Source organism: Setaria viridis, chromosome 2, assembly GCF_005286985.2.
Source record: "Setaria viridis chromosome 2, Setaria_viridis_v4.0, whole genome shotgun sequence".
NCBI lineage: Eukaryota > Viridiplantae > Streptophyta > Magnoliopsida > Poales > Poaceae > Setaria > Setaria viridis.
The window spans coordinates 42059442-42079520 of NC_048264.2; the positions used below are offsets into that span (position 1 = coordinate 42059442).

General features: G+C 45.8%; 2 protein-coding genes across 8 annotated transcripts; both read right to left on the minus strand.

Annotated features, from left to right (window-relative positions):
* Nucleotides 1–335: 335 nt before the first annotated feature.
* LOC117843478 (protein STRUBBELIG-RECEPTOR FAMILY 3) lies at nt 336–6519 on the minus strand. 7 transcript variants are annotated; one of them, XM_034724074.2, is made up of 19 exons: nt 6075–6517; nt 5484–5743; nt 5039–5168; nt 4872–4943; nt 4699–4764; nt 4541–4612; nt 4369–4440; nt 4200–4271; nt 4046–4111; nt 3864–3929; nt 3372–3772; nt 3216–3275; nt 3007–3063; nt 2595–2905; nt 2230–2498; nt 2019–2154; nt 1191–1324; nt 905–1061; nt 336–826 (listed from the first exon to the last, which is right to left on the minus strand). In XM_034724074.2, exons 2-19 carry the CDS (start codon nt 5599–5601, stop codon nt 740–742), a joined length of 2346 nt encoding a protein of 781 aa, XP_034579965.1. In that variant the 5' UTR covers nt 5602–5743; nt 6075–6517; the 3' UTR covers nt 336–739. The 7 variants fall into 7 exon arrangements, with proteins under 7 accessions (XP_034579965.1, XP_034579961.1, XP_034579960.1 ...); XM_034724070.2 differs by having other exon boundaries at nt 3007–3066; nt 5484–5695; nt 6075–6516; XM_034724069.2 differs by having other exon boundaries at nt 3007–3066; nt 5484–5700; nt 6075–6516.
* A 2726-nt stretch (nt 6520–9245) lies between these two features.
* Nucleotides 9246–13455, minus strand: LOC117842044 (uncharacterized). The gene is made up of 2 exons (XM_034722381.2): nt 12688–13455; nt 9246–9767 (listed from the first exon to the last, which is right to left on the minus strand). The coding sequence occupies exons 1-2, from the start codon at nt 13042–13044 to the stop codon at nt 9609–9611; spliced, it is 516 nt and encodes a 171-aa protein (XP_034578272.1). The 5' UTR covers nt 13045–13455; the 3' UTR covers nt 9246–9608.
* Between the last annotated feature and the right edge of the window lie 6624 nt (nt 13456–20079).

Below are 20079 nucleotides of genomic sequence, written 5' to 3' on the forward strand. Positions count from 1 at the left end.
GCATCACATTATCAAATCATGGACTAATTAGGTTTAATAGAATCGTCTCGAGAATTACACTCCATCGTCTCGCGAATTACACTCAATCTATGTAATTAGTTTTGTAATTAGTCTATGTTTAATACTCCTAATTAGCATCCAAACATCCGATGTGACGATCTAACACCCTAAAGCCAAACAGACTATGAAATTCGGATTACAGATTCCGATTCCTACATTCGTTTTCCGTTAAATCTGACCACGAATTGGATTGGGAATTATTCAGCGGCATTTTCCAACGAAACGGAGCAAAAGATAAAGGCCTCTTGGAGTGGACTTCAAATTTAAACATACAGTGAATTTAACACGAGCAAACTCTAATATATTTGTTTCACTTCTCGTATTTACATATGGTCTACAGAACCACGCATGATCACATCAAGTGATCTGGAAACAGGCTTGGAGATTGTATTGTGCAGACTACAGAATTACAACAATAGCTTCGTCGAACTATAAATTGACCAGAGATTCAGAGGAGGAGCATGGCAATGGATAAAAGCACGGTGCATTCTTGCATCCTGCCACTGTATTCCATCGTTCTTGCCTCGGCCAGAATATCCTACTACTGCATCAATGATCAACGGAGGCGTCTTTGCAACATGGGGGAGAACTGAATCTGGCAAGAAGCTCCACATGACACTCCAAAATGAGGTGCATTCTTGCATTCACTTAGAAGCAGCGGCCTCCACATTTCCCCCCTCTACATGGAAGCCTTTGATGCATTGCTTACCATGCGAGTTAAGTCTTGGACAACTTCAGACATTGGTGGTCTAAATTCTGGTTCATGCTGCACAAGAAGGCTCAAGTTAGTCGCACTGTCTATCTTGATGCAAAGAGATGTCAGATTTAAGATCAATTGCTTTACCTGAATGCAGCGGCTAATAATGTCAGCAAAACGCGACAATGCCTTTTCAGAACATTGTCCTTGAATGGAAGGATCGACCATCTTTGCTATGGCATCAATATCATAGAGCTGAGAAGTGGCCCATCGCACCAGATGCTGTTCAGCGCGTGGACGTGAGCTGCAATTCCATCCCATGTCAAATATTGTTGAATTGGCTGGATCAGAAATCATCTTTAAGAAAAATAAACCTGCCAGACTGCCAGATGAGTGTGAAAAACGGATTTGTGTTGTTTATTTAAAATGTTACCTGTCATAAGGTTTACGCCCTGTTAGAAGTTCCAACATGACAACACCGAAGCTGTAAACATCACTTCGATCACTTACGGATCCAGATTCATGCACCTCAGGAGCTTCATAATGGAATAAGGTGCGGCCAGACAACTGACATACAAAGAAGCACAGGCTTTATGAAAGATGAAAATAATAGCATTCATTCCCTTGTCATGAAAACATTGGTTAGCCAGTATTCACTACTTTGAAAATAACTAGTGAACTTCTACGAAATCAATGTATCATAACCAAACTCAAAGAATAACATTGTCAATGCAACTTTAAATTACAGCATCAAAACATCAAGAAAACAAATAGCTCTATACCATTCGAAATGATTATAAAATGAAAGGAGAAAACCAGCATAACAGCAGATAAAGAAGCAATAAGCTAGAAAAACATAGCACAACAGCCCAAAAGTGTCATGGCATCATGCATGTTTAAAGCTGTGTCTAGCTTGACATTTGTTTTAACATATAATTTTGAGTAAGATATTTTTATGTGGCCAATACAAGCCTGTTTCCAGAGACTTAACTAGCATACAATAGACAGGTTGGGCACCCAGGTCATCAGGACTCGGATAACATAAACGACATCACCTGAAGTTTCAACTATCCTTATGAAAATCTAATACCAAAATATCATCATTACCAGTAGGAACTTAGAATATATCTGTAATGGTTGACTAAGCGATCACTGGAATCCCCAGTGTTTGAACAGAAAAGGTTGTACTCTTCATATTTGCTTTCTATAAAAGCAGGGAGAATCCTTTATCGAAAAAATATCATCATTAACATTAATTTACCTGAGATACTGATTTTGATGCTAATGATGCAAGGCCAGATTCAGAAATATGCACAACTAAGGTGCTGTTCAGAAGAACAACAGATGGTTCAAAATTCTGATGTACAATTGGTGGTTGGCAACCATCATGAAGATGTCTGCAAAAAATGATATGAATAGCACTTTCAGACAAAACTCAAACAAAATAAGACGGAGCAAACTATTCTGCTTACTGTAATGCTTTTGCTGCCCCAACAGCAACTTGGAGGCGAGCATTCCATGATAATGGCTTGCTTGAGTCATCTAAATAATGGAGCTCATCATGTAGGGTCATCTTGCTACAGTGCTCGTAGACAAGTAATCGCTGCTCAAACTCCGCACAGTATCCAACAAGCCCAAGTATGTTAGGATGCCTGAGTTCAGAAATGCTGACAACTAGCTCAAGAAAGGCGTCCACTGGTACTTTTGAGTTAAAAGCATCTATCGCCAAAACTTCAAGTAGCTGCTTACAAAATGAGTTTCACAATTTCAGAACTGATGATTGTATCGTCAACATACATGAAAAAAGAATTTCATCAAATTTCACTGCACCATTTACCTCTCCATCAGGAAGCTCTGCCAGATATACCTTACCAAACCTGCTATCTCTTATGAAATTTTCCTCACTGAAACTATTGGTATATTGTTGAAGGGATGCAATGGAAAAGGACTTGACAGTACTTGTCAAGTCTACCTTTCCAACTGAAGGTACTCTTCCCTTTCTAGTGCGGACACTGGGATTGACGATGACCTTTTCTGTACGCAGTGCAACAGGTTGCATAGGATGCAGCTGTTCCTCAACAAGATTATCAGCCTTTTTCATATCAATTACATGCTCTTTTGGCTTCACTGTGACAACCCCAGGAGCAGCTGCCATGCATGCGTTCATATTAACTTTCATACATTCAAACTTGCAATACACTGAAAGAATACTTCTGATTTCTGATACTATTGAATTTCAACTCATTTACCTGCCATCGATGAGTCTGACTTTTGCCCATCTCTCGCATCATAAACAACATTTGAAGCTGCTGCAAAACATTCTTTAAAATGTAAATGATCGAGGAAAATACAGACCCAGCTATGCAGTAAATCTTTCAAGTTTTCCTGTATTCAAACTTGCAAGGCAGTAAAAATGGTGATACTGGTATTCATTTTTCCTAGCTTTGAAGTCATTCACCTGATGTTGGCATTTTTAACCTATGCTCCTCCTTTGCGTCAGAAATAACATGGGAACCTGCTAATAAATTTTCAGATGTCAAAACTAAGGAGCAAGATCAGAGAGAAATCAAAGATGGATGATAGAATTTTGGGTGTCAAGTGACAGAAACGGAACCTTTCCCAACATTATTCTCGTGTTTTACTGGTGACTCCTTGATTTCTGCCACTTCCTTGATTTTAGGCTCTCCAAGCTTCTGAGGCACCCTTCCTATCTTGTTTTTGGTATAAATGTCATCCCTTGACTTTTTTTCTTTGCACTTGGATAAACAGTACATGGCCATTAGCACAATAACTACTGCTGATACCACTCCTGTAAGGATATATCCAACTAATTTGATTGTAGATACAGTATGTTTTCCCGATCCTGGAGTACTTCCTCCTGGAACACTAGAAGAGGTTGAAGGTTCTTTTGTGGGGACATGCCTAGCTGGAGGCGAGACTGATGGTAATGGTGTTGGCGCCGCAGGAGGTTGTGCGGATGGGGCTATGCTGGTATTGAATGGGTTCCCATCCTTCCTGTGCAGTAAAATAAATTATATGAGCATTGTGAACCCATAAAGAAACTAATTATATGAGCTTAGTCAAGGAGGATCTTGTAAGTTCTTACTTAAAGTTTGGCAAGTTGAGTAACTTCACAGGCACTGGACCAGAGAAAAGATTGTTTTCTATGTTCCTGTCGAATTAAATCAGTTGTGATAAGAAAACCAGAAATTTCATTTCATTGAAAGGCCAATTCAGATGCCCTTCGAGAAAAGATAAGACATAAAAACTATAATTGAATGAGCATACAAATCTTGGAAAGGTAGATCTTGCAACACATCAAGGGTTCCGGTTAGTTGATTGTTCTGAATATGCCTGTGATGGTTGTGGTATAAAATTAGGCAATTCACATTAGTTAAAACTTCATATCCCAAAAGATAGTGGAAAAGGCATCAATACTCACAGGCTAGTCAATGCTGTCAAATTTCCCATTGAAGGTGGCAGCGGACCGGTCAAGTTGTTAGAAGAAAAATCTCTAATCAAGAAAGTTGATTGACATTACTAACTCACTTCAAATTATCAGTTAGTGGTAGTATAGAATAACACTGTAAACCAAGTCAGTGTGTTCTCACAAATTTGCGAGTCCAGTGAGTGCTAAAAATACATCTGGTATATCTCCAGACAATTGGTTGTTATTGAGTGACCTGCAAATGAAAGAACGCAGGAGGGACAGTTTGAGAAACCATCATGGAAGTCTTAATTTTCTGAAGGCCTGTGAATTTCTATTGGCAATAATATACTTACATGCTTGTCAAAAGTGTAAGTGATGACAATGTACTTGGGAGGCTACCACTTAGCTGGTTAGCTGAAAGGAAACTGTGATTGACAGAAAGGGCTTAGTAAAAAAAAATAGCCATGAAGGTGAATGGAAAAAGAGCAATGGAATGCTCGGACAAACGTACAATTTCTGCATTGTGACTGGTAGACCATCTGGTATGGTTCCGCCAATATTATTGTTGCTAAGATCCCTAAATGAGGTAGCAAATCAGGAAGTGTTAAGCACCAACTTGATAGAATATCACGAACTAAGAACCAGACAGACTGGCATCTCAAACTCTACACATAATCAGCTTACAAGGTGATTAATGATGTGAAATTCCCCAAAGTGTTACCCAGCTGTCCACCCAAACTTGCACCGCTGAGAATTCTGCAAGAAAAATATGCTACATTGTTCAGATCACCAATTAAAGGGGGTCATTGAGTAGAAAAGTTGAAGGAAAAATACATGAGGACTGATCATACATGGAGGTAATATTTGAGGCCACGCATGAAACACCCTGCCAACCCTCATTGCAGGGGTCACCGCCATTTGTAGTCCAATTAGGCAGCTGTGGTGCTCCAAGCGCAGTGTACAAGCCATTTATCGCAAACACTGATAAACACAACAAAAGCACACGATATAAGGTACCAAAAAATAAAATACGTGCATTATCCCGTTTGCTTTAAGTAAATTATTATATGATATAAAAAGATGAAAACAATCTAGTGTCCTGCATGAACTTATGAAACCAATATCATATTTACAGCGCACTTACGAATACTGTATTTAAGAAAATTGTAGCAAGTATCAAGGAGGATAATCTAGTGTCCTGCATGAACTTATGAAACCAATAATCATATTTACAGCGCACTTACGAATACTGAATTTAAGAAAATTGTAGCAAGTATCAAGGAGGATAATACAGACCGTCTTGCTCGTAAGTGTAGGGCTGACAGCACGGTAACGCGGAGAGTAGCAACAAGATGGCGGCCGAAGCAACCAGGGGCGGCGGGGACACCCGCAGCACGCGCGCCGGCTTGCTCATCGCCACGACCTTATCCCTTCAGCGATCCCCCAACGCGGGCATGAGCTGACGAGCGACCCCAGTGGATGAAGGTGGCAAACTCGGTCACGTTACTCTGCTCTTTGGAAACAATGATCAATAATGAGTCCCTGAGGATTCCAGCCTGGGGTCAAAAAAGGGAGGGAACAGTAAGAACACAGGGGACAAAGAAACGAGCGGCGCACGAGAAAGTAAACAATGCTGATGCCGGAAGATTCTTGCAACCGCGAAAACCGGCAAAAATTCCGCAAGAAACTCACAACATGGGGGGGGGGGGGGGGGGGGGGGGGGGGGGGGGGCGACCGCCTCTCGCTGCCGGTGACTGCACACAAATTCGCTTACCATCCTCTTCCCGTGGAAGAGAGCACAGATGGGAAACCAAAACCGGGAAGAAAGGAGACGACGAAGAACCAGAACAGCCAGAGAGAAGAAAGGCAAAGAAGAAGCCCTGATACCTGCGGTAGGTTCCTGTCTCCACGGCAGCACTGCACTGCGCGCAACCAGCGAGTCCAATCTCTGCCGCAGGCCGCAGCCGCCGACGCCGCTTTACCGAGACGCTCGCCACCGAAAGCAAGCGACCACCAGCAGTCCAGCAGCCAGTGCGGTCCTCCTTTCCTCGGTCCGCGTTTAAAACTGCCCCGAGCTGAGCTCGGGAAAGCCTTGGCCGCTAAGGATTCGCGCTGCTCGGGTGGGAGAGTGTTGGAGAGGAGAGGAGAAAGGAGATGACGAGACAGGGACGGGGATAGATCTATCAATCCGCTCGTCGCAATCCGTCGCGGGCGCCGGAAAGGGGACAAAGCGGCCAGGCGAGGCGTGCGGTGCGGCGGGACTGCGGGGGAGGGGGGGAGCGTCTTGTGTTGATGAGTGCGCGGAGGCGCGGCGAGGCGAGCGGCCGGAACAGCTGGGGCAGGCAGGAAAAGGACAAAGCCCCACCAAGGCGAGCCGCTTTTGAATTCACCGCTGCTGCCGCTGCCAGCGCCAGTGGCCAGGGCTGGCCGCTGGGAATGAGCAGTGATGGCGACAGCGGTTGTACGGAGCAGCTCGTGGTTTTTTACTTTTTGATAAACAAAAGTCTTTGCTAGGAGAGGAGGATGTTTTTTTTTTTCTCTCGGTTCATGGTCGATTTGAGATCTGCCTTTGGTTCTAGCTGATCCATAGCGCACTGGGAGTTATATTTTGAAGGTATCACTTTATTTGATCATAGTTTTTTGTGTTTCTGACTTTTTTTTAAAGAAAGGTTCTGACTTTCCAAGGAAAAATCATTACGAGAAAGAAAATGGTATAAGGGCTGTACTCGTTAAAGTCACCAAATAAGCATCGTGGGTACGATAATTCTATCAATTGATCATATTTTAAAGCTTTAGTTGAAAAATAGTTTCGAAAAATATTTCATATAAAATCTACAGCTGGATATGAAGAACGGGATTAATACTCACATAAATAATCATGAATACGATCGATTGTGGTACGCATATTAAATTAGAAACCACTTGTCTTGCTAGAAATAGCATCAAGATCTGATTTTTGTGGACAGTAAGATATCTATAAATGAATCCAGTTCACCGTGACCGTAAACGTTTCAACACGGTCAGATTTGTGTGCCATTTTACTCAGTACCAGTAAAGTGATGATAACTGATTTGAGTCGAATACAAAGCCGCAGACAAGAAATTAGGAGGAGGAGAAAACACTGCCAACCAAAATCGGTGTCTCTCGATCTGGCCCGGGCACCAGGAGATAGGCGTGTGGAAATCCTGGTTGAGGTAAGAATGATGGCCCGCTTTCGGTTTGCCTTTAGATTTTCTGGCAACGCTGATGGCGTTGGCACTGGCCACTGGCCAAATCGAATAATCGATGGGGTCACGGAATGATCCCACCCTCCCTCCTACCTCGTGATCCCTTTTTGTGTCCCGTCTTTCCAGCCGATCCCAGCGAAAATTCCCAATTCCAGATCCCGTCACACATCACCTCGCTCCGAGTCCGTTGCGGGCATCCATCTGCACGTCGGCATGGCATCGTATACGATACGATCGCGTCTCTCTCCGAGCACACGAGCGGACGAACGAACAGCCCGCGGAATTCCGTCAGCTTTGTTTTCCTCCGCGCCGTGCAGGAACGCAGGGTACGAAATTCCTACCGGCATTTTTTTTACAGAAAAATGGAAGGAGGAGAAGAAAAAAAGGGAAATTCCTACCGGCGAGGAGCATGGTATTCCAATTTCCAACCAGCAATGCACTCGGCAAGATGTACGGCGGTATCCATGCCGGAGAGAAAAAAGGTGACGAAACTTTTCTTGAGCTTTTGGCGTGCTGTGGCTGTGCGCTGCACGCCACGGTGTCGTGTGATTGGCTATGATCGTCAAGTGGCGTGTTTGTCAAGTATTATAATCACGTTCGCATATTTTAGTCGTGTTCAGTGATGGTGGATTAGTGGATGGATACCCGTCGGCTCCCGGTTGTAACGGCTACTAAACGGCCACGGCTGTCCTTTTTGAACAGTTAGTGCTGCAGGGGGCGCCCTAGTGCTGCAGGGGGCGCCCTAGTAGCCGTTGCAGCCGTCGCCGGTGGTGTCCAGTCCCGGTGATCCGCCTCGAGTCGAGCCCGCAGCCCCGCACTGACACGACAGGACGGCATGTCCCATTCCTAAAATCGGAACCCAATCAGAGGTAATTTTATTGCTGCGATCCCAGATTAAAAAAATGAATTTATTACCGTCAACGAGGGGTGTACGTGACACGTGCGTCGCTAAGCCGATCGGTAATCAATCACGGCGGGTCATCTTGCTCTCGTCGTCCCCGCATCCCGGCAAAGTTTAATTGGGTTAATCAATCCAAGTTGCCCCTCTTGTGCGGGCGCGCGACAAGGCGGCGTAACGGCGCAAGCGAACAGTCGCAGCGAGGGATTTGGAACAGTGGGTGATTGGGGTTGGTGGAACAGTGGTCGGATTCCGCCTGTCGCCTCCGGCGTCCAGCAGCGGCGGCCGCAATCCCGCCATAGATCTGGCTGGCGGCGGACTGGCCACCCGGGGCATCAACGGTGGTTACGGCCTAGTAGGTGCCTCGCGGGCCGCCGTGAGATTCGTCCGTCGAGTCGGAGTGGCGTTCTGGACCGTAGAATCGCCTGCGTGTATCCTCGACAGCGTCGTCCCGTCCTCAGCGTGCCGAGTCGCCTGTCAGGCTGTCACCGCTCACCACCGAACCGAAATTGTTCGACGCGGAGGCGTTGTCACCTGATAACGGGAAGCTTAGCCGCTTCTCATGGTCACAGTCATTGATTTCGATCGGTTGCGTTACGCGAGCGAAGGCGACCGCAGTTACCGAAAGGGAAACAAAGCAGGTGGGATGTGCATCTTTGACCGGCAAAGAAACCAGCCTTGACAGTGTCATTAGTATTAAGTCACTTAATAACTGTGCGATGCATTTATGAATGATGCATCATTCAGTTTCTGGATAGAGACAACACCGCCTTGAAACGTTTAATTTTTTTTTTTGTAAATGACGAATGTTTTCAGACTAGTAAACTTGCGGGTCCTGAATTCCCTGGTTTTCGTCAGTAAAAAGAAAGGTGAAACGCATCCTTTTGATCTGTCAAACATGGCAGCCACTCAAGAAGCAATCATCAGACAGAATGAGACGAAAGGGCTAAATTAAACGCCTGGTGGCTCACATTTGGCAACCGAGTTCACATTACATGCTCCATCAGGCATCTACTATAACACAGCAAGCGGGATCAGCGACAACTCTAGAGATCCACCAGCCGCCGCTCGCCCGCCACAAGACAGCAGAGGGGGCAGCGGCAAAGCTTGCCTCAGAACAAGACCTAAAACTGTACAGATACATAGAGAGCGAGAGAAAGAGAGAGCCTCTTGACTTGACGGGCATGCTCTTGATTCACCAGAGAAGGAATGGATCGGCAATACGTCCACAGAGCACACGGCTGATTCCAACAACAGTTCGCGCTCTGAATGGGGGAGTGTAATAATACCGTGGCGCTAGCTAGGGTTTGATGAGGAACCGGCAAAAGGAGGGGGCTGGTGCGATGGCCATTGGATCCTCTCCGGGGGACAGGGTGCTGGGGCAGGATGCGCGATGAACGTTGGCACGTCTTGCCCTGGCATCAGAACCGAGACGCCTTTGGGGTAGACAGGTATCTGCGAGCGACATGAACAAAGTGGTCAGTGAAAATGCATCAAGTGTACTCACTGTGGCCAATGTGAAAACAGAAATGTTAAAAGGTTTTGATGCAAGCACAAATGGTGATGTCGTAAAATCATGCTACATTGTAGTAGAAACAAACATGAGAGATATTTTGGTAGCTGAAATGCAAGGTCAATGTCATTTTCAAACAAGAGCAATGTATACTTTGTGATAATGTAGCAGAAATATTTCCATTTTCACAAGAAGAACTGAAACCGTTATTGTGTAAACTGACACAAATCACAGAATGAAGTATCTAGGAAGTCTGACACAGTTGAGTTCCACAATGGCACAACAGAAAATGGGTTTCCTGCAGTTTTTAATTCCGCAATGTCCAGAGAAAATCAGGTCTAGAAGAGAGCTCTCAATCCTACTTGTAGTCACTATAGTAAAATCCTAGGCCCAACCAAGGCCAGCTGTCCACAGTGTTTGTCTGCATAGCTGAAGGTTTCGATCTAATTTGCCAAAGTGCAAAGCCTCAACATATTAAGAAGAAACATAAATTTCTAAATTCCTTCTGCCTAGATCATATCCCAGGGCACCCAAGCAATCCAAAATCATTTGGTGCCAACAGTTATGATGAAGGTCAGACCTACGATTCCAATCTCACAAAATAAAAATATTGGCAGGAGGTTGGAATTGGAAGTGAAAGTTTAGGAACTACTGTGATTTATGAATGATTTTCCATCAACTTATATATATAATCTAGCAATCATACAACCAAGTTGTTCTCTACAAATGCAATATCAATTTTCAAACCTACCATCAAAGGAACTTTCTAGTGGGCCTTTGAAACAAACTAGATTGTCAAATGGACCAAAAGAAGAAAAAAGGAAAGAACACGGATATGCTTGACACCATGTATGTGGTGGCTTTCTACAACCATTTTAGCTAAACTGAGTTGTACTGATGCATGAACATTTCCCCGACTATAGTGGGCACGACAATCTTTGGCTTGCAGGCCATAAAAAGATAATGCTGTACTTTTCCAGTGCATGCTCAATGATTTAGGACATATCCTCCACAATTTCATTCAATAGTTCAGCATTTAGTTTTTCCGCACCTCCCCCAGTAAACACAAAAGTTGCATCATGTGCACTAGTAAGCAGGAACTAATGCTGAAAATGAGCTGAACACAAGAGATAGTTGTTGGTCTGCTTTAGGGGACAGGTTGTCAACTTTGAATATACTTGTTTGCTTGCAATTAATGTTCTCTCCCACCACTGGAACACTAGAACACAAGATGGTGGCAAACAGTTAACCAATCATCCTAAAATTTTCATGAGTTCTCAAGTGATAGCATAGTGTGTGCTTGTAAACTTTAAATTGTCTGAATTCTGAAAAGTAAAGCAATAAACTTGAAAGTAAGCCTAATTGACCTACCTGGTAGTCAGTTTGTCACATTAAATTTAAATTGATGTACCAGTAGTTGGACTGAAAAAATGATCTAACTTTCATACTGTTAAAGAACAATGGAATTTATATATGTAGTTTGCCACACCTCTCACTTAAGAGTAAATGATTTTGATCTCCATGGTCTGACCCACAGCTACAGCAGTAACTAAGTTCAACTGCTGTCCGCTGATCCATCTTAATAACAAGATGCTCCACATGACCACATTATTAACAATTATTAAGCAGCAAAAATGATGACAGTATCTGGGACCTGCACGCAGTTGTGGTCCTGTGGACAACCTAGATTGCAATTTGTAAACTATACCAGGTCCAGAATTTGGTGTGGCTGCAGACAGGGACGGGCCCTTGTCTGTTTGCTGCTGTCAGCCAAATTTCCCTCTCAATTCCATAACTCATGCTTTCCTTTCTGAAAAATACAGGCCCAATCTTTTATGGCTCATTCACTATACATATTCCTTGAGACACTATGTACAAGATTCTTGTGACAAGTTATACAGATGTATTACCTGAACTTGGCTAAAATAAACAATTTGGGGGGAGATAGGCAGAATGGCATTCGGGAACTGATGCTTACACCTACATTCTTGCTTCCGCTATCTACTCTAGCCTCTCTCAGCACTGAACAAGTACTACTTCTCCCACCACTTCCTAGAAAACAGTATAAATGGCAGTGCTACGGTCCTACCGAAAGAACTTAAAAAGGAAAATTTAAACAAGCATTGGTGCAAAAGCATAATATGCAAAAACGAGGCAGCAGTAGCCACCATATGGCTTATCTCACTGGATATCTGGATATGGTTTGCTGAGTTAGCAGCAGATACTTGTGGAGTTGTGGAGCTGAACTAGTAGAGCCCATGTGCATATATGAAGTTATAACAATGGCATGCACACCAAACTAATTAAATGGTACATCTTGTGATTACATCAGTCCTAGTAGAACTCATGTGCATGTATGAACAACAGCTTCTATGCTTTGACAATATTGAAACATCTACAAGACCTTGACATTTTGAGGAAAAAAATAGCCTCCTTAACTTTTTCTTATGCGCAATGCATGATCTCTTCCAGTACAACCAGACACCTACTATGCATCGAATCATAACAGGGGTGTCCTAAATTCTAAACTTAAGGATTGCAGTTGCACGAGCTCTTTAACGGCCGATCAACAGCTAGAGGTAAGAAATCATTTGCATTTCCATCTTCCTCGCAAGATGCCTTCGTACCACCACTGCATTATGTTCGAGCAGAGCAGAAGACTAGAGGATGACAAGAACCGGGGGTCCGACAAGATTCGCAATCAGGTCCATCAGATGCACAGACACACAGTAGAGAAAAGCCAGGACACGCGACAACGGAAAAGCTGAGGAAAAGGCGAGGCGACGGAATCATTAAAAGCGTCGCGCCATGGATGGGCGCGGGGCGGGGCGGGGCGGGGCGTGCGGGAACAGTGCGGCGTACCTCGAGGGGCGCGTGGCCTTCGAGCTTCCTCGCCGCCTCGAGATCCGCGCCGGGGGCGGCGCCGCGCCCGCCGCCACGGCCGAGGAGGAGGCGGAGGCGGCGGAGGATCCCACGGGGCGGCGGGGCGGCCCCGTGCCCGGCCGCGTGGGCGGGGGGCCGGAGGAAGTGCTCGAGGATGGCCATGGCGAGGAACATGGAGACGAGGATGGCTGTGGCCACGAACCCGAACGACACCGCGCTCACGCCGCTGTCCAGCTGCCGCCACCGCATCTCCTCCGCTGCCGCCGCCGCCGCGGCGGCAGCCGCGGACACCGTCCCGGGCCCCGCCGCCGGGGCCATCGCCGGCCCGCGTACCATCGCACACCGCCGCCCTCCTCCTTCCCGTCTCCACCGCCGGTTTGGACCTCTGATCACGGCACGCGCGGCGCCATTGCCGGTGCCGGCTCCTTGGCTTTCCCCCGCGCGAGTGGGTGTGGCTTGGGTAGTTGTCTTCCGAAACCTTTCTCTCCCGCGGCGTCGCGCGCAACGAGCCGACGAGTGGAGTTCAGAGGGAGAAGAGGGGACTGAGAGGAGGAAGGGGTCGGGCAGGGTCTACGCGACGCGATCCTTTTCCGCTGCGCAGCAAACCGAGAGGCCCTTTTCGCGGAGAAGTACGAGGCGGGGCAAGGGGCAGGACGGGCATTTCGTCGTGACGGTAATGCACCTGCGGGGCTGCGGGGCCGGGGGCTCGCGAGTTTCATCGGCCGGGGTCGCCGGGATGGGGCTCGATGTGTTTTCTTGGGTACCAGAATTGCCCCTAACCTCGTCTCTTGTTCGAGTATTTTTCGAGTAGAGTAAAACCACTCTCCAATCTCAATCACAAATGTTTGACAAAGGACTCTTTTCTCTTTTGACCTTAATTGTGGGCCCTTGATGAAAGGCTTGCAGCGATGGGTTGATTTTTATTTTCTCTAAAAATTTACTATTTCTTATTTAAAATGATGATGCTAAATTTTCCTTTAGCGTGCATATGACTATATGGTAGCGCCGAGCAGTGTCCACGCTACTCAAGTTCGATCCCTATGATCCAACACTCATTGTTGCGTCATGGAGGTTTGCCTGGTGTAACAGGTTGTGTTAGCAATAGGTTATCCCTTTTCTCGCTCTTCTTTTCTTAAGGGACACGATTCCTTCACTTGATAATTACGAAAACAATGTTTCCTCCCAAAAAAAGAGAGAGAAAACAATGTTAATTTGACTATAAAAATCACTTTCATGATGGAGCAAGCCGCCTGACTATTACAAACTTGTCATACTATAAGGTCGATGAAACTTTTCCATTGTCACACGAACTTGTCTATTGTCAATGACAGTGTTAAAGTACTCTGTCATACTATAAGGTCACCTCAATGGCACAAAACGGCCTGTAACTGTAATAATAGGCAATATACCAATGACAATGTTAAAAAAAAAACATGCCATAAGATCATCCTCACAGAACAAAGCAGCCCGAGCCAATCGGCAATATAATAACCACTACAAACTTTTCTCTGAAGAAGTTTGTAAACGTTTACAGAATAGTATTCAGAGAAAAAGATAGCATAACTACTGGCTATAATACACACACCAGTCCGTTGAAATGCTCTCGGATAGTCAACAAGTCAAGCACACGCTGCAAGAGCTCGGATCTGCTGCCCGCTGTCTACTTATCAGATAACGCCCTTCGATTAGACGCTTAAACAACTGATCTAATGAACCTTATCCTCGTAAAGAGAAGTTCTAAACAAAGGGCTGCCCCTCGTCAGTCGTCACAGCTTGGCAGGGCGAAGAAGGCACGAAGCTCATACACATCCCATTCCCATGGCCACCAAGCAGCGCGCGTAATCTGATCGGGGTGACGACAAGCTCCTCCACCGGACACTTGTCACCCCTACAAAGGCAGGTGTCAGTGGGCGCGACCCTGCGCTGCGCCCACCTCTCGGCCGATCACGCACTTCACCGCGGCTGCTGGCTCGATGCATGGCGTAAAAGAGGCTCCGTTTTTTCGTCGCCTACGTCAACGAGTAAGGAAAAAAAAATGGGAAGCTTTGTGACTTTGAGAGCCGTGACGAGGAGAAAGGCCCCGCATACCGAGAGAGGATCGATGCTCGCGAAAGGTCGAAAGGATACACAGCCGCTGGCATCTGCTATCTGCTCATCGGCCGTAGGGGTAGTACTCTCGTATCGTATCACAGCCGCAGGCTACGTACGTGCACAAGTTCCCACCATTTTATCTCGACTTTGCAGTGGACGAACGATGCGAACAAAGCGGTGAACATTGACTCAAGCCACCACCCGCGGTCTGAGGACATGTGCGCGCTCTGTCTCGGTTCATCGGACGCGAATCTGCACGGGCGTGAGCGTATATACTACAGGTTACTACGTGCTGGCACTTTAATTTCTTTAACTGGGAAAAAGTCGTTGGGATAAATGCCAGCAGCAATATACCCATTAATTCCTCATCTTATGATGAACAATGAGTAGGATAACTACCAACAGATATGCAGCGGAATAATAATAATCACATGCATAAAGACACAATATTTTTCATGGGAAAACTTCCTCAAGGTGAGAAGTAAGATCCTGTTTGGCATGGCTCCAACTCTGGGTGGAGCACTCCAGAACTCCAGGTAGAGCCATCTCTAGGTGGAGTTGGAGCGGTCTAGATGGGGTGTTTGGTCAAAAGAGTGCTCTCAGCTCCAAAAAAGAACGATTTCAGTGTAGATTGCCATTGTGCCCCCCAATTCAGACCCCACTTGTCGTCCGCTCTATCCTCATCTTCTTCTTCCTCAGGATGGGGGCACACCGCCAGGGAAGAGCTGGGGCGTGAGGGAGAGACCGGCGGCCTGGTCTGGCGGTGGAGTTGGGCGGCCTCGAGGTGGCGTCGGCAGCCTTGGGGGTGGGGACGGCGGCCGAGTTCGTGCAGGATGGGGGCAGTGGCCGGCTGACGGCGTGAGGGAGGGGCCACGACGCGGCCGCCCGCCGGGAGAGCAGGTGTGGCTGCCCGCCAGCGGAGGCGCGCCCGATGGGGCCAGGCGTGGCCGCCCGTCGACGGAGGCGCGCGGTTTGGCGAGAGGCAGGGGGGCCGGCGGCAGGACTTGGGCGGCCGGTGGAGGTAGGCGGGGCTCAAGCAAGCAGGCGGCGAACGGCGCCCGCCGGTGTGGGTGGCGGCAGGGCTTGTGCGCTAGGAAGACGCGGGGAACAGGTGCGCGGGAGGGGAATGAGGCGCGGATGGGGGTCTCGGGAGGAATAGAATCGAAATATTTTTTGTGAAAGCAGTGGTATTGGTGGTTAATTACCCACCAACTATATGAGGAGGTTCAAAAGAGGTGGTTTTGAAGTTGCAAAAGAGGTGCTCCAAAACTCCAGACCCATTTGCACTACAGCTCCATGGAGTTTTGGAGATAGGATGTTTGGCTGGATTTTCTGGTGGAGTTGCTGGAGTTCTGGAGTGGAGCCATGACAAATAGACCCTAAAAACCCACGGGATCAATCGGCCCACTCCAAGCTTCCACTATAATCAAAAAATGGTTACATAAAATCTTCTCTATAACCTCTAAGTGATTACACCAGCAGCAACACATTCACCATAATACAACTTGGCATTTGCAACAACAACCACAACCACTAACAAGAGGTATGACTACTACAGGTTCACTGTGCATAAATTTTGGTAGGATTGTGATTTCATGAGTCCCCAAACTACTGACAAAGTTTCAGCTCAATCAGACACCGTTTCACCCACCCAAATTGATCATCTACCGAAACTGCTCAGCGCTGAAACTTCAAAACCACTCACAAATCTGATGCTTTGCCGAACCAAACCTCAAACCAACTGACCAGATCGAATTACTCTAAGTGTAGAATGATCTCACCAAGTTTGGCGCAAATCCAAGCACGTTTGAACCTCGGATCACAAGTTTGAGGTCAATATGCCCGGAGCCACCAAATCTAGACAGATTTGCTTCTCCTTCTTCTTCCTCTCCTCTCTTGGTTGTGTTGTGTGTGTTCTTCTCTCCCTCTCTCACCAAGTGACGTCCGGCACCTGGGAGAAATGGGGCCTAGAGTTTTCTTACATGCTACTCCCTCTCAAGGAGCAATCTCAACCATCGATTCGAGCCACAAATCAATGGTGCACAAGAGCTGAGCTTGTGGGCTGTTTTTTTTAACTTTGTTGGGCTCCAAGTCATCGTCCATATGGAGGGATAGCCCAACAAACTTCCCCTCCTGACATCATGGAGGTTTTTAGTGCCTTTTGGCAGTCCTGCCAGCTATCTGGCAACAAACTTTGAGCTTCTCCTTTGTCACCACCTTAGTCAAAATATCAGCTCCATTATCATTAGTGTGGACTTTCTCAAGCTGCATTTGCTTAGAATTCAACACATCTCGAACCCAATGATAACGCACATCATTATGCTTTGATCTCGAGTGAAAACTTGAATTCTTACTCAAGTGTATAATACTTTGGTTGTCATAAAACAACACGTACTTGTCTTTATCAAACCCAAGTTCTCTAACAAACTTTTTTAGCCACAACAGCTCTTTGCTTGCCTCTGTCGCTGCAATGAATTCAGCTTTAGTTGTAGACAATACAACATATTTTTACAACTTGCTTTGCCATGACACAGCTCCCCCCCGCATAGGTAATCAAATACTCTGAAATAGACTTCCTACTGTCAACATCCCTATCCATATCTGCATATGTGCATGCAACTAGCACATACTCACTTCTCCCAAAATAAAGTTTCAGATTAGTGCTACCCTGGAGATACCTCAAAATCCACTTCACGGCTTCCCAACGGGTCTTGTTGGATTGGACATAAATCTGCTCACAGTACTAACCGCATGAGCAATGCCAGGCCTTGTACACATCGTAGCATACATCGAACTTCCAACTGCTGATGCATAAGGATTATGCTGTATTTCCTTCTTCATCTCATCAGTAGAGGGGCATTGCTTGGTGCTTAACTTGAAATGAGCTGCAAGTGGAAAACTCACAGCTTTTGCATTGTCCATCTTGAATCTGCAAAGTACTTTCTCAATATACTTCTCTTGAGACAAGTACAACTTGCTGCAGCTTCTGTCTCTCTCAATTCTCATCCTGAGAATTTACTTTGCTGGCCCCAAGTCTTTCATGGCAAAAGATTTGCTCAACTGTTTCTTCAGCGCTGCAATTCTAGAGACATTCCTACCAACGATCAAGTTATCATCAACATAGAGCAACAAGATGATAAAATTATCACCTGAAAACCTCCGAAAGAAAACACAATGGTCTGATTTACTTCTCTTGTAGCCTTGCTCCCCTATAACTGAATCAAATTTTAAATACTATTGTCTTGGTGTTTGTTTCAGGCCATAAAAACTCTTTTTTAGCTTGCACACATAGTATTCTTTACCCTTCACAAGAAACCCCTCAGGCTACTCCATGTAGATCTCTTCCTCCAAATCACCATGAAGGAAGGTTGTTTTCACATCCATTTGCTCAACCTCCAAGTTGAGGCTAGCTGCCAAGCCAAGGACCACTCTAATTGATGTTATTTCCACCATAGGAGAAAAGATTTCACCAAAATCAACACCTTTTTTTTCTAACTGAATCCTTTCACAACAAGCATGGCCTTGTACCTTGGATGTGGCGTGTGCTCTTCTTGCTTGATTCTATAGACCCACTTATTTTTCAAAGCTTTCTTGCCCTTGGGAAACTTCACCAACTCATAAGTATGATTCTTATGGAAGGAATCCATTTCTTCTTGCATAGCTTTCATCCAGTCCTTCTGATGCTAATCTTCCATTGCATCTGCAAAACACTCAGTTCTGAACCATCAAATAGTAACACCACATACTGATCTAAAGGATACCTGGTGGAAGGAACTCAATCTCTGCTAGATCTTTTGAGTGGAAGTGTTGGTGGATCTTTTGGTACTGGTGGTTGCTGATCCGGATCATCAATTTCAGCATCAACCTCATGCTATTGGGGAGCATTTTCATCACCTATACCATGCACATCATCTTGTGCATCATTTGCAACATTATTTTTAGCATGTGTGGGAGCTGGAGTTGCAGAAACTAGGTCTAAATCAACCAATGGATCTTGCTGAGGAATCTGCATCTCTGTCTTCACAATATCCTCAATTTGTTTGATCTTCACCAAACACAACATCATGGCTTCTCACAATCTTCGTGCAATTGGATCAAATAGTTTATAGCCAAACTCATTCAATCCATAGCCAAGGAAGATACACTATCTTGTCTTAGCATCAAGTGTTAACCTTTCATTTCGAGGAATATGAACAAAGGTCTTGCACCAAAACACTTTCAGGTGATCATAAGAGACATCCTTGTTGTACAAAACCCTGTTAGGAACATCTCCCTGCAAAGGATAAGATGGTGAGAGATTAATAAGATAAACTGCAGTCATCAAAGCCTCACCCCAATAGTTCTTAGGTAGCTTTGCATGTGACAGCATGCATCTCACTCTCTTCACAATTGTCCTATTCATCCTCTCAGCAATAACATTCAACTGTGGTGTCTTTGGAGGTGTGAATTGGTACCTAATCCCTTGCTCTTTGCAATATGCATCAAATGGCCAATATACTCTCCTCCATTACCAGTGCGAATGCACTTGATCTTCTTCTCAATTTCTCTCTCAATCGAGGCTTGGAACTGCTTGAACACACCTATCACTTGATCTTTGGATTTCAAGGGAAAAGTCCAAACTTTTCTGGAGTAATCATCAATAAAAGTGATAAAGTACTTAGCACCACCCATTGATCTTACTGACATTTTGCAAACATCAGAATGCACCAAATCCAGTAACTCTGGCTTCTTGTGAGAAGGTAGACCCTTGAAAGCAATCCTGTGCTGCGGAAACATGAGGGTTGAAGTCAATGTCAGCCCTGTAAGGATGTACGAGGCTAGCTCCTCATCTTCAAGCTTCTTGCCGGCAGATGCCATCTCATCCGCCGGCGACTTCATCTTGCCAAAGTACTCGGCAATAGTGGAGCTTCCCTTCTGCGCTGTGGCCAACGCCATGCACGTTCCAATGACCCGGGCACGCGACTGAGAAGCGAACATGGCCTCAATCGCTGCCTAGGCCGTGGCAGCCGTCGGCGACATAGCAACCTGCACAAGTATCTCACGGTAAATAGAGAGAGAGGACAACAAGTAATTCAGAATCTGCTGATCCTTTGCAACCCAAAGATCATACTCTGGATTTGGAACCTGATCATCAGGTTTGTCGGCCACCTTGGCGACCGTCTTCGGCGGTGTTGCTGCCGCCGGGTTGATGAAGCTTGCCACCTGCGCGCCGCGGAGTGCAGACATGATTTGCGCCTTCCACATCTGAAAGTTGTTCTTCACCAGCTTCTCGGTGGCTGG